This window comes from Mustela lutreola, chromosome 10, assembly GCF_030435805.1.
Source record: "Mustela lutreola isolate mMusLut2 chromosome 10, mMusLut2.pri, whole genome shotgun sequence".
In the NCBI taxonomy this organism is placed as follows: Eukaryota; Metazoa; Chordata; class Mammalia; order Carnivora; family Mustelidae; genus Mustela; species Mustela lutreola.
The window spans coordinates 101018633-101032115 of NC_081299.1; the positions used below are offsets into that span (position 1 = coordinate 101018633).

The 13483-nt window shown below is 39.9% G+C and overlaps 2 protein-coding genes across 4 annotated transcripts in view; one reads left to right on the plus strand and one right to left on the minus strand.

The window, feature by feature from the left end:
• GDAP2 (ganglioside induced differentiation associated protein 2) overlaps positions 1-4986 on the minus strand; it is a 72399-nt gene extending 67413 nt beyond the window's left edge. For both annotated transcript variants that reach the window (XM_059137015.1, XM_059137016.1), the window contains exon 1: positions 4799-4986. The gene's annotated coding sequence lies outside the window, so the exon portion shown is untranslated. The remainder of the gene's footprint in view (positions 1-4798) is intronic.
• A 26-nt stretch (positions 4987-5012) lies between these two features.
• Positions 5013-13483, plus strand: part of WDR3 (WD repeat domain 3) — a 29864-nt gene continuing 21393 nt past the window's right edge. The window contains exons 1-5 of one of the 2 annotated variants that reach the window (XM_059137013.1): positions 5013-5129; positions 7975-8176; positions 9208-9417; positions 11368-11486; positions 13287-13365. In XM_059137013.1, the coding sequence (XP_058992996.1) occupies positions 8006-8176; positions 9208-9417; positions 11368-11486; positions 13287-13365 (579 nt within the window). In that variant the 5' untranslated portion in view covers positions 5013-5129; positions 7975-8005. Of the gene's footprint in view, positions 5211-7974; positions 8177-9207; positions 9418-11367; positions 11487-13286; positions 13366-13483 lie in introns of both variants that reach the window. The other variant, XM_059137014.1, reaches the window with a different exon arrangement.

Here is a 13483-nt window from a genome sequence, read left to right on the forward strand (position 1 = left end):
GTAAAGTGTCAGGATATAAAATCAATGCACAGAAATCAGTTGCATTTCTCTACACCAACAGCAAGACAGAAGAAAGAGATATTAAGGAGTCAATCCCATTTACAATTGCATCCAAAACCATAAGATACCTAGGAATAAACCTAACCAAAGAGACACAGAATCTATACTCAGAAAACTATAAAGTACTCATGAAAGAAATTGAGGAAGACACAAAGAAATGGAAAAATGTTCCATGCTCCTGGATTGGAAGAATAAATATTGTGAAAATGTCTATGCTACCTAAAGCAATCTACACATTTAATGCAATTCCTATCAAAGTACCATCCATCTTTTTCAAAGAAATGGAACAAATAATTCTAAAATTTATATGGAACCAGAAAAGACCTCGAATAGCCAAAGGGATATTGAAAAAGAAAGCCAACGTTGGTGGCATCACAATTCCGGACTTCAAGCTCTATTACAAAGCTGTCATCATCAAGACAGCATGGTACTGGCACAAAAACAGACACATAGATCAATGGAACAGAATAGAGAGCCCAGAAATAGACCCTCAACTCTATGGTCAACTAATCTTCGACAAAGCAGGAAAGAATGTCCAATGGAAAAAAGACAGCCTTTTCAATAAATGGTGCTGGGAAAATTGGACAGCCACATGCAGAAAAATGAAATTGGACCATTTCCTTACACCACACACAAAAATAGACTCAAAATGGATGAAGGACCTCAATGTACGAAAGGAATCCATCAAAATCCTTGAGGAGAACACGGGCAGCAACCTCTTCGACCTCTGCCGCAGCAACATCTTCCTAGGAACAACGCAAAAGGCAAGGGAAGCAAGGGAAAAAATGAACTACTGGGATTTCATCAAGATCAAAAGCTTTTGCACAGCAAAGGAAACAGTTAACAAAATCAAAAGACAACTGACAGAATGGGAGAAGATATTTGCAAACGACATATCAGATAAAGGACTAGTGTCCAGAATCTATAAAGAACTTAGCAAACTCAACACCCAAAGAACAAATAATCCAATCAAGAAATGGGCAGAAGACATGAACAGACATTTCTGCAAAGAAGACATCCAGATGGCCAACAGACACATGAAAAAGTGCTCCATATCACTTGGCATCAGGGAAATACAAATCAAAACCACAATGAGATATCACCTCACACCAGTCAGAATGGCTAAAATCAACAAGTCAGGAAATGACAGATGCTGGCGAGGATGCGGAGAAAGGGGAACCCTCCTACACTGTTGGTGGGAATGCAAGCTGGTGCAGCCACTCTGGAAAACAGCATGGAGGTTCCTCAAAATGTTGAAAATAGAACTGCCCTATGACCCAGCAATTGCACTATTGGGTATTTACCCTAAAGATACAAATGTAGTGATCCAAAGGGACACATGCACCCGAATGTTTATAGCAGCAATGTCCACAATAGCCAAACTATGGAAAGAACCTAGATGTCCATCAACAGATGAATGGATCAAGAAGATGTGGTATATATACACAATGGAATACTATGCAGCCATCAAAAGAAATGAAATCTTGCCATTTGCAACAACATGGATGGAACTAGAGCGTATCATGCTTAGCGAAATAAGTCAAGCAGAGAAAGACAACTATCATATGATCTCCCTGATATGAGGAAGTGGTGATGCAACATGGAGGCTTAAGTGGGTAGAAGAATAAATGAAACAAGATGGGATTGGGAGGGAGACAAACCATAAGTGACTCTTAATCTCACAAAACAAACTGAGGGTTGCCGGGGGGAGGGGGTTGGGGAGAAGGGGGTGGGATTATGGACATTGGGGAGGGTATGTGATTTGGTGAGTGCTGTGAAGTGTGTAAACCTGGTGATTCACAGACCTGGGGATAAAAATATATGTATATAAAAAATATATGTTTATAAAAAATAAAAAATAAAAAAAAAAAAAAAAAAAAAAAAAGAATCCCAGTGATAGGGGCGCTTGGGTGGCTCAGTCATTTAAGCTTCTGCCTTCGGCTCAGGTCATGATCCCAGGGTCCTGGGATCAAGCCCCGCATAGGGCTATCTGCTCAGTGGGAAGCCTGCTTCTCCCTTTCTCACTTCCCCTGCTTCTGTTCCCTCTCTCTGTGTGTTTCTCTCTGTCAAATAAATAAATAAATAAAATCTTAAAAAAAAAAAAAAAAAAAAAAGAATCCCAGTGATAATACAGAGTAATCAGGTGAGGTGGGGAGAAGGCTACTATAGCTAAAGCAAGACTTTCCACTGAATATCAGTTATCAGTTCTGTACTTTGAACAGGTTCATAAGCAAACACTAAGCCTTAGTATTAAAGGCTCCCGAGGCAAGACATCCATGTCCAGGTTCAAAAAGCCTACATGAGGCAAACAGAAGATTCCAGAATGGATCATATCGATTTCCTTAGCCATACTATGTTAAGGGTTATCTTCAGTATCTTCACAAATGAAGACCTAAAAACAACGAGAGCTCTCCATGTATCCTTTATAATTCAAATGAATAATGAGTATAAACCATTCTCATTACTCTGTGGCTTTCTTTTTTCTCAAATATTGTAAACATTTAGAATAAATGTTCATTTTTTAAAAAGTCTTTCAATCTTTTAGTTTAAGAAGTCCTCTAAATAATGCTTTATATGAATAACTGGATTGACTAGAGAGGTTAGCTTTTTATTGTTTAAGACTAGGAAGAATCAGAATACTCTACATTACTGTCTCGGCATAGCCCAGTTTTTGTCTGGATAAATAGAAAATGGTATCATTTAAAAGAGAAAAACAAGAACTTTAAATCTGTTTGCTTGTTCTACAAAATGGGTATAGTGATTAGATAGGCCTGTATAAAAGTATAAAGAGATAAATTACAGGTTTACCATTATTTATGCCTTCTATTTCAATATTTAAAACTTCAGGGCACATTAGATTTTTGTGTATAATACCTCCATCCCAACACCAAATCTATTATAATATTAAAATTCATTCTATGCAAATGGAAATAAACTTTTTTAAAGTTACTTAGGTGAAGCAGTTAGATATGTCAACAATAAATCCAGTATAGCAAAAATATTTCTAAGCAGTATCAATAGCCCAGATCAAATTTAATATGGTCATTCAAAAATATCCAAAGTACAGGCTCCAATGTGAGTCTGTAGTACCACCTTCATACTAAAAGTTTACCATGTCTTAATTATAAGTATTAATACATTGAACAATTCCTTAAAAATTAAGATTATACTCTTTAAAACCTGTATGATTTGGGAACTTATAAGATGCATTATCTTAGCACACAGTTGCTCTTACACCAACTCTTATTAAAATTTTTTTTCCATTTGTGATTGTCTCTTTTCGTAATATTTTGTAATATTAAAAGGATTTTTTTTTAAGCAGAATCATGACTCATTCAAATATAAAGATGAAAATGTGTTCAACATTTTATTTAACTCAAAAGAGAACCTGTCAGGTGATAGATAAAAGAAATCCCAAACTGAACACATTAACAGATCAGGAATATTGAAATTAATGTATAAGAACATAAGTTCCACTGAATCTCTAAGAGTACAGAATCTGCATGTCTACAGACAGAAGTTATTTAGTATTGATTTATTAGGTTGAGTGTTTGCTTATGAACCTGTTCAAAGTACAGAACTGATCATTAGTTTTCTATAGTTCACAGAGTTGTAAAATAGCTTCCTTGGAATAGCTTTCTAGATAGAATCTAGACTATGCAGTTTTCTACTGAAGCACACATTTTTTTTTCCCAATAATAATACAATGCGCATGTCCTACGGGAGATACTTACTATACACACCCACCTAAATGTTTCCTTCCCCCCATGAAACTTATTGTAAAAATAGTCTGTTACCACAATTTCTCCCTTCTCATTCATCCAACCCACAGTAATCTTGTTTCAAAACACCTACATCTACAGTCTCATCATACCCACTCGCTACTGCAATTTTCTTGACTGTGGAAGACTGGCTGCAGGTCTTAAGAATTCAAGAAACGGAGAAAAAAAGAACTCAAGAAACATCTGAAAATAACCAGATAATTCAGATAAAAGTCTAATTTCTAGGTTGGCTGCGGATATATTGTCCAATAAGCGAAGGCAGAGGCTTATTTCTTTTGTACAGCAATAGGTTAGCTTTAATTTTCCACCACTACAGACATCGGCACTCATTTTGAACATTTTTGTACAGCCCAAGAACAGAAGCGGACAGAGCTGCAATAGAGAAAAGCTAATTTCTACCTGGTGACAGAGCACCTAATCCTCAATTACCAAGCAAGGAGGAGTCAGCCCTGGTCACTTCCCCTTCAAGTGGCCAGGGAGCGGAAACACACAGCCAGACCAATGTCACTCCAGGGACTGCGAGGATCCAGACGACTCAGCATCTTGGGCGTAGCGCCTTAACCTAGCCCTGACTCGAGCTGCCCTCGCCAGGTCCACACGCGCGGCAAATCACACTCGACCCTGGGACTGTAACCCGCAAGGGTCCCAGCCGCCCTATCTCACCTGCATCAGGGCGCGTGCCTCCCTGGTGACTCCAGCACCAATATCCCTGGTGCCCAGGTCCGCCTACCCTCTCTCTTCTCTTCGATAGGTAGTTCCCGACAGCGCCGCGGGCCAGAGGAGCCAGACAACCTCTGGTGAAGAAGCGGAAGGCTCATTCCTCCAGAGAGTGGTCAGCACTAATCCTCTCTGCCCGCACCCTCAGCCGCGGCCGAGTCCTCAGAGTCTCCCGCCGCGCCCCCAGCCCGCTCCGCCCCGCCTTCCCTCCCGGCCCCGGTGCTAGTCCCGCTTCTCACAGCACTCCGGCGGTCCCATCCGGGCGGCAGCGGGGCGGGTTTAAGCTCCACGTAGAAAGCGTCCAAGCGGCATCCCCGGACACCCCTGGTCAGGAACTCCGCGGTCAGGCGAGTCAAAGTCCCAGGAGGCTGGAGTGACCAGCTGCAAGAGCTTTGAGTGGCGAAACAACGACTTCCGCTACCGGCCGGCCCTCACCAACCAGAGACCTCCTACGTCATTTCCTCCGCAAAGGCAAAAGGAATGCCGGGCGGAAGTGGGTACGGAAGCGGACCCGGAAGGGGTAGGTCCCGTAGGCGGGTCCAGGTGGCTCGTAGCCTCGTGGAGGCCAAGGTAAGTATTTTAAGGGCATGGCGTTCGGTCGCATTTGCTCGTCGCTCACAGTTGCGTGGTCCTCCGTGGCTCCAGCATCAGGTGAGGCGGGGGGACTTGGTGGCTGTTGCTAGGGAGGCGACTGGGAACCTACCGTCCCCGGCGGCCTCCCGCTAACTCCCGGGGCTGGTGCGTGGACCAGATCTCCCTAGGATGCCCGGACAGCACGATCCGTGCGCGGAGCAGCCCCTCAGCCTGTCCTGACTGAAGACTCGGGTTAGGGACGTCTGACAGGTCTGTTACTACACCCGAGCCCCCCGGTGCATCGTAGAAACATATTTTCAGGCTCCGTAGGTGGGAAGCTGGGATGGTAGGTAGGTCGCGGAAGGAGGTTAGGTCGTGACCGCGCTCCAAAAGGCGGTAAGATATGTGCGTGTGACTAGTTCCAAGTTGTATGGAAGATACGTTTAAACATTGAGGAAACATTGAAGAAAACTTTAAACATTAAACGAAAAGGCGACGAGAATGGTCTGGCCTCGGAAGAAGTAGACCGCAGGTTAACACCGATTTGGTAAAATAGGATGACATGATAGTGCATGTTATTCTAGGTGAGAGGAACAGTATAAAGGAAGCAAGGTGTCAGGACAGGGAAGGAAACCAGCTAACCTGACAAGAACCCCGTGATAAAGAGCTGGAACAGAAAGTGGAAAGAGAAAAGAATCCTACTTCAGAAAATCAATGAATTAGGTGGAAGCTTCTGACAAAAAAGAGGACAGAGGCAGAGAGAAGCAGTTTGGCTTGGAGGTTAAAAGAACAAATTTTGGAATTTGAGGATTGGAACCTGGCTTTGGCACTTAGAACTGCGTAAATGACTTTGGGCTTGCTATTTCACATCTCTTTGCTTAGTTTTCTTGTCTGTAAAATAGAGGTAAGAATAATACCCACTTTGTAAGGTTATTGTGAAGAATTTTTATCCTTATATTTACAATATTATACATGATTTAAAAAAAAAATATTTTAGAGAGAGTGTGAGCAAGGGTGGGGCAGAGGGAGAGAATGTCAATCAGACTTCCCACTGAGCTTTGGGCTCAATCTGATAACCCTGAGATCATCACCCCAGTGGAAACAATAGAGGCCGGGGCTCAATGGATTGAGCCACCCAGGTGCCCCTCGATGCTTCTTTAAGTGTTTTGTATATGTTAACTCTTTTGATTAACTCAATTACTATTTGTAATTAAATGACTACGCTATGTTTACTCAGGTGTATACATTTAATTTATCAATATAGTAAATACTCTTTAAGGCTTGGCTGCTATAATCTTTTTATTAATGAGCCAAAGTTTGCTCATACAAGGTTACATACAAGGTTTATGAGCCTGAATGACAAGGGAGATTGTGTGTCTTAGAATAAGGAAAAGGTGAAGGGGTGAGGAAGCAAGGTAGGTTTGGTTTTACCCATGTTCAGTGTGATGCTGCAAGGTATTTGGATGGATATCTCATGAAAGTTTTTGGAATTCTATCACTTGTATTCACATACATGGACAGGACTGGAAATAGAGGTGTAGGTATCCCTATGCTTACGTATGCTTTGTGAAGTCTCCAAGGAAAATACTGTGGAAAGAACTGATAGATGGCCAAAGACTGCCAAGAGGAAGAACTACAGTTGAGGGGCTGGAGGAATAAGGAATTGGGGAAGAGTTGATCAAATGGCTTAGGCTAACAGCATTATCACCATGTTAATATTCTTACCTTGATTTTTATCTGGGTTTTGTTGGTTCATAGGTGAGGAAAAGTCAGTGGTTACTAAAAGAAAATAATAAAGAGAGTTGGCATTAAATATTTTTTGTTAAGGTAAGCTAAAACCAAGTGTAATCAGAAATGGACCCTGTCGAGTTAAACCACGTGTAAAAACCAACAACAAAAATCAGCTTCCCAAAAAAGGGTGTAACCGCTGTCTAGTATTGTTTGTTTGTTTGTTTAAGTTGCATGGGTGTTTGGGGTACTTTTCACTCTTCCATATCAAGACCAGACAGGCTTGACTTAGTATCTCTTTAATTTTTTGTCTCTTTTATCCATAAACAGTGTTTTCAGTGAATTTGATTTAGGGTGAGAACTAAGTAAGTAAGGCATCTTTCAAAAATTATATGCCAAGTTGCTGTATCTTTTTCTGTGCCAAGGGTAGGTAGCTGACCTGATTGGGAATCAGAGAAGGACCTACATGTACTAGAACAGTAGTTCAGGTGAGAAACCACACAACCGCAGCATCACTTAGGAACTTCTTAGAAAAAAAAAAAATCTTGGGACCCACCTCAGACCTACTGAATCAGAAGCACTAGGGAGTTTTGGTGGATGTGATTCCCAGCAGTCTGTTTTCATAAGCTCACAGGTGATTCGGATACATACTAGAGTTTGAGACTCACTGTGCTGGATGTGTGCCACGAGGTTAGGGATTTTATTTTATTCAACACTCTAGTGTCTAAAACAGCACTTTATCTAGGTAGTAGGATTACAGTAATTCATTGTAGACGTTTTCTAACTCAATCTTGTCAATCTCGGTGTAAAAACTTTGACGGTGGTTGAATGAACAGAAGTAAATTGTTTAGCTCCATTAAGGCCACGTGTTAGTTATTTGCGAGGTGGGCATAACAAGGTGACCAATTTGAAGCTAGAGGAATGAGGGTTTAAATGCTGAGTCAGCAGCAAATACAAAATGATGTCTAGGTATCTATGTCAGTGCTTTATTCAGAGTAAATAAACGTTAAGAAGGCAAAGGTTACATGCTTTAATCACATGATAAATGGTGGTGTTTGCCAGCCCAGCAAAACTGAGGTACTCAATGAACTGACTCTTATATGTGTGTGCACAGCTGTCTCGCTTGCGGTATCAGGCGTTATAACATGGGGCTCACGAAGCAGTACCTACGCTATGTTGCCAGTGCAGTCTTTGGCCTTATTGGCAGCCAAAAAGGTAATATTGTCTTTGTGACACTTCGTGGTGAAAAAGGACGCTATGTGGCAGTACCAGCCTGCGAACATGTTTTCATCTGGGACTTAAGGAAAGGAGAGAAGGTAAGCCAGAGATCAACTAGGTTGACAACTGATTTATAGGTATTTGAGGATGGAAAGGTCGAAGTGGGAGAGCTCTGATGTAACATGCACAGATTGATTGATTGATTGATTTTTTTAATGTATGTGCCTCTAAAAGAGAAATCTTTCTTCTTTGGGCTACTTCTAGGTAGCCAAGTATCAGGTTCTGTTGTTTTTTTTCTGCGCTAGAATCTGAAAAATTCTGAAATCTAAATTCTGAAAGCCATGACCAAATAGGAGCTTAAGTCTTAGGTATCCATTTGTAGTATCTACAGGTAATTTTTGTAATCACAATTCCAGACATGTTTGGTGTTCTCTACCAGTTCTTTATTTTTCAAGTTCTTTTACCTGCCCTCACTGCTAGTTATAAAATTTTCGTAATTTAAAAGGAATAATACTCAGCTGTGGTGAGTATAAAAAAAGGTGGAACCTTTTTTTAATGAACGGAGGAGGCCCAAGTTTGTTAAACTAGGCTTTGACACTTTGTGTTGCTAAGTTCCCTAAGCTTGCCATTTCCACCACACCAAATTATAGGCATTTTAGTCTTGCCCAGTCACTGTGTGACTCCCAAGAGATTAATACTTTGATACTTGTTGCCAGCCAGTTTCTTGAGGTAAACCATGTAGCACCCTAGTGCCATACAGGTTGGTTTCTTTCAAGATGGGGCTCAGCTAAAGCATAGATGTGCTTATAACCCTTGATGGAATATCATTTGGTATTAACTTAGGATAAGGACTTAGTAATTTATCACTTGGGAAATTTTTGTACATACCACACTGATGTAGATAGAGCTTTGGAGAAAATTTTACCCTTTCTTGAATGTTGCATTGCCCTGTACAAATAATTCCTACATGAAAGAACTTGAGATGAATTGCAGAATTTCATTATTACTTAAAGAATGATTTGGAATTCTTCATGCTCTTATTTTTACTGTCCCTGATTATTCCCACATTTTTCCTTTAATCATGCACTTAACTCCACCTGTGCGTTGTTTATGATTCTTGTGATTTCAGATCCTTATCCTTCAGGGACTTAAACAAGAAGTCACTTGCTTGTGTCCCTCCCCAGATGGGCTGCACTTAGCTGTTGGTTATGAGGATGGGTCTATCCGAATCTTCAGTCTCCTGAGTGGGGAAGGAAATGTGACCTTCAATGGACACAAAGCAGCCATCACTTCCTTGAAGTATGATCAGCTAGGGGGCAGGCTGGCTTCTGGGTCCAAGGTGAGACCTTGAATCAGGTGCCCAGATTTTAATCTAGTGGAGGAGTATAAGACTTATGCTGAAGCAGGTTGTTCACAAAAACTGTTGGGTGAATCGGTGGGTCTTTGGTGTACAAAACCATATAGATGGTGGAAGTGAAGGGAGGAGGGGGAGTATGAATTAGGAGGTTCATTTTCTTGCTTGCCTATTAAGCCTGTTAAGTATAGGAACAAGATGAGGATGCCTCTGATAAGTATTATGTAACATCATTGTAGAAGTGCTACTCAAAACGGGGAAAAAACAGATGGGACAAGGAGGACAAAACAGTCGTTCTTTGCCATAAAAATTGGTAGCTTTCCTATGTCTCAGAGTCATCAGTTAGAAAATACAATGTAAAAGATCACATTTACAATAGTATCTTAAGTGACAGAAAAATACTGTGAAACTATACTGAAGAATGTAGCAGAAGACCTGAATAGAGATGCAAATCAGGTACTTGAATGGGAAGACAAAGATTGTAGTGTTTTCTAGTTAATTTATAGAATTACAGCAACATAAGTAAGCATCCCAAAAAGGTTTTGTTGTTGCTTTAAGAACATGACCAAATTATTTATAAGGGTTTATGGAAAACAAGTAAATCAAAAACACCAGAAATTTGAGAAAGAGCAATAATAAAAGAGGGCTGCAGATTTTTTTTTCCCCCCAGAAGCAGATTTTTTTTAGGAGGTCTCAGGTGTTAAAATGCATTATGAAGTCATTTAAAATGTATTAAGCTAATCTGCTTTCAAAATAGGTCTTTATATCAAAAGGACTTGAAACCTATCAGCAAAGAAAGAAATTATAAAGGAAAAGGGTGATTTGAATATTTAGATTTAAAACATTTGTACATTTAAAAGAAATAGGAAAGTTGTTAAGAATAAGTCCTAAGAGTTCTCACAAGGAGGAATTTTATTTTTCCTTTTATCTTCTTTTCTTTTTATTCTATTTATATGAAAAGATGGATTTTAGCTAAACCTGTTGTGGTCATCATGCTATATATACTCCTTAGACTTAACATGGCGATATATGTCTGTTATTTCTGGGAAAAAAAGTGAAAGGACATTGAAAAAAGAAGTATTTAGTATTTTCAATATAAAAAGGATTAATATCCTTTATCTCTTAATAGCTTACAGTCAAACAAAAAGTAAGGCCCAAAGGAAGAAGAAAGACAGGACTCAGCAGTTCAAGAGAGGTATAAGTGGCCAGTAATCCCCACAGAGCATGGACACAGTTTCTCGTTGGTATTCAGAAATGTAAATCCAATAACTACTGAGACGGCATTTGTAACTTCTGACATCGGCAGTGGTTTTTGAGAAACTAGTAATATCCAGAGCTGAGGAGAGGGCAAGACTGGCCTTGTCATTCATATCCCTGGTGGACCTGTAGACCTGTAGATTGATGCAATTTAAAGAGATCACCTTGTCGTGATGAATTGCAAACTTTAAAAATACAAATACCTTTTAACCCAAGAATTTTCTTCTTTAGTATTTATTCTGACCCAAGGTATATACAAAGATTTATGTATAAGAATGTTCACTTCCACATATTTATAATGGAAAATTGAGAACTACTTAAATGGCTAAAGTAGAAAGATGTTTAAATGGATTATGGTATAGCCTTAGGATTATTTTGTGATCATTGAAAATGAGAACAGTCTGGAAGGACATGGAAAAATGGAAATGCTTTAAAATGGATAAAAAAGGGTTATAAAATGATATCAATAGCATGATCCCAGTTTTCTGAAAATACCTCAGTGTTGGATTGGAGCAGTATAGATGGTGGAATTAAAGGCTGTTTATTCCCTCTAAACTTTTCTGTGTGTTTTCCAAATTTTCTACAAGGATCATCTCTGTAATGACAATGTTACATCGTATTATTTGTTGAAGCCTGATGAGATAAAGAAAATTCTGCTCTATTTCCTGATCCCTTTAGGACACAGATGCTATTGTGTGGGATGTGATCAATGAAAGCGGCCTCTACCGTCTTAAGGGGCACAAGGACGCCATCACACAAGCACTGTTTCTACGAGAAAAGAATCTGCTGGTTACTAGGTAAATAACAGTTTTATTTCTAGTTCTTTTCTATGGAAATGCATCAGCGAAGGTTTCAAAGACAGAATTTGGGTCATTCCTTCCTCATTTGTCCGCATTACCCTCAGGCTCATGTGTTAGCCTCTGCCCTCTGCTTTCCTCTCTCCTTCCCTCTTCTCCCCAGTAGCATCAAAGAAGATATCCATAGAGTTACGTCTGGCATTTTTAATTCCCTTTTCTGATTTGTCATTTTTATCCTCTGGTATTAGCTTTTTTATGTTCCTTAAACTTTGACATGCCTTTTATAGAATGAGTTATCCCATTTTCTGAATCCTTAGAAAGTCAGGAAAACAGAATGTGGAGCAGTGAGCAGAGGTGAATAACAAGTGTTCAATTTGCCTACCTTTTGAGAATAGACATACTCTGTATGTAGGCCTTCTGAACATCTATTAGGTTGAACCTTTTGGAATTTCCATTTGTGTAGGTCAAACATAATAGGTCAAGTACCAGCAGTTTCATAGGGTTCAAACTAATTATCTGTCCTAAGGAATAGCCACCCAGGAAAGTTTGGGATCCTAAGGTTTGCCAGCAGTAACTAGAACCCTAGTAATGACTCCGAAGCAGTTGTGAAGGAGCACTGAATGCCATATGATTGGTTTGTTAGTTCTTATGGGATGGAAGGCACATTGGTGTGTTGTCAGATAACACAGATTCTGTGAAAGAATGACTAAGGTTCTAAAAGAACATACACGTTTAGCTTAGGGCACAGTTGATCCTTGAACAACAAGGTTGAATCAGTCAGGTCCGCTTGTATGCATTTATTTTTTTCAATAAATCCAGGACAGAACTGTAAATGTGTTTTCTATTATGATTTTCTTTTCTTTACTTTGTTGTGAGAATATTACATGCAAAATATGTGTTAATGAACTGTTCATGTTACTGGTAAGGCTTCTGATTAATAGTAGGCTGTGAGTAGTTAAGTTTTGGGGGAATCAGAGGTATTTGGAGATTTTTTACTATACCGGGGGTGAGGGAGTTGGTGCCCCTGGCCCCCTCGTCGTGCAGGGGTCAGCTGTGTCAAAGAAAGGAAATGACACAATGAGATGGGATTGTATAGGAAAGACTTTATAAATCATGTTTTTGGGGTTTTGTTTTGTTTTCCAGTTTGGTTATGAAGGAGGATTATGTTAGATTTATATTAATGGGGAAGCAGGGGAGAGGCATTTGAGGCCAGAGTAGAGCTCACTGGCAGGGAGACTCAGAGCCAATGAATGAGAAGTTTTTAAAATGGTGCTAAAGGGCCTGATTTTGTTTCTGTAGAGAACCTTGAGCTAGTGGAAGTTTAAAAAACTTAGATTATCTGATAGTTTATTAGATGTAATGAAGACACAGGGAATGGACAAAGAGACTGGAAAAGAAGCTATGAAAATAGTTCAGGCAGTAGAACTTAAATTCAGGTTCATGGACAGAAGTGAATTGGAAAGAGTCAAGACCTCACAGAGGAGGCATTTTCAGGATGTGGGGATCAGCTGGACATGGGAGATTGGAGCAGAAGAGAGGTGAGAGATTTGTGTCAGTCAGGGGGGGGATGTGGGTGCTCTGACAGTAGGCCACAGGTCAGTGTCTGTGTTCCTTGACATTCTGAATTCAAAGTTATTTCTGTACTTACGGGTGAAATACTGTATTTCCTACCTAATAATGGAAAATTAGGATTCTTTATTAAAAAAAAAAATACATATTTTCCTGAAGACACCACATGAGTCCTTGACCTCCCATTTACTGATTTTTCCTAATAAGACTTTTCCTGTTTCTTTTTTCCAGTGGAAAAGATACCATGGTGAAATGGTGGGACCTTGATACCCAGCACTGCTTTAAAACAATGGTTGGCCATCGAACCGAGGTACATGTAAGGTCACGGGCCCAGGGAAAGAATGGCAAGGCAAAAAGATGGTTTTTTTCCCTGGGCCTTTCATGGCCCTTTGTTTTTACTGCTCATAGTAATCATCATGTGTTGTCTT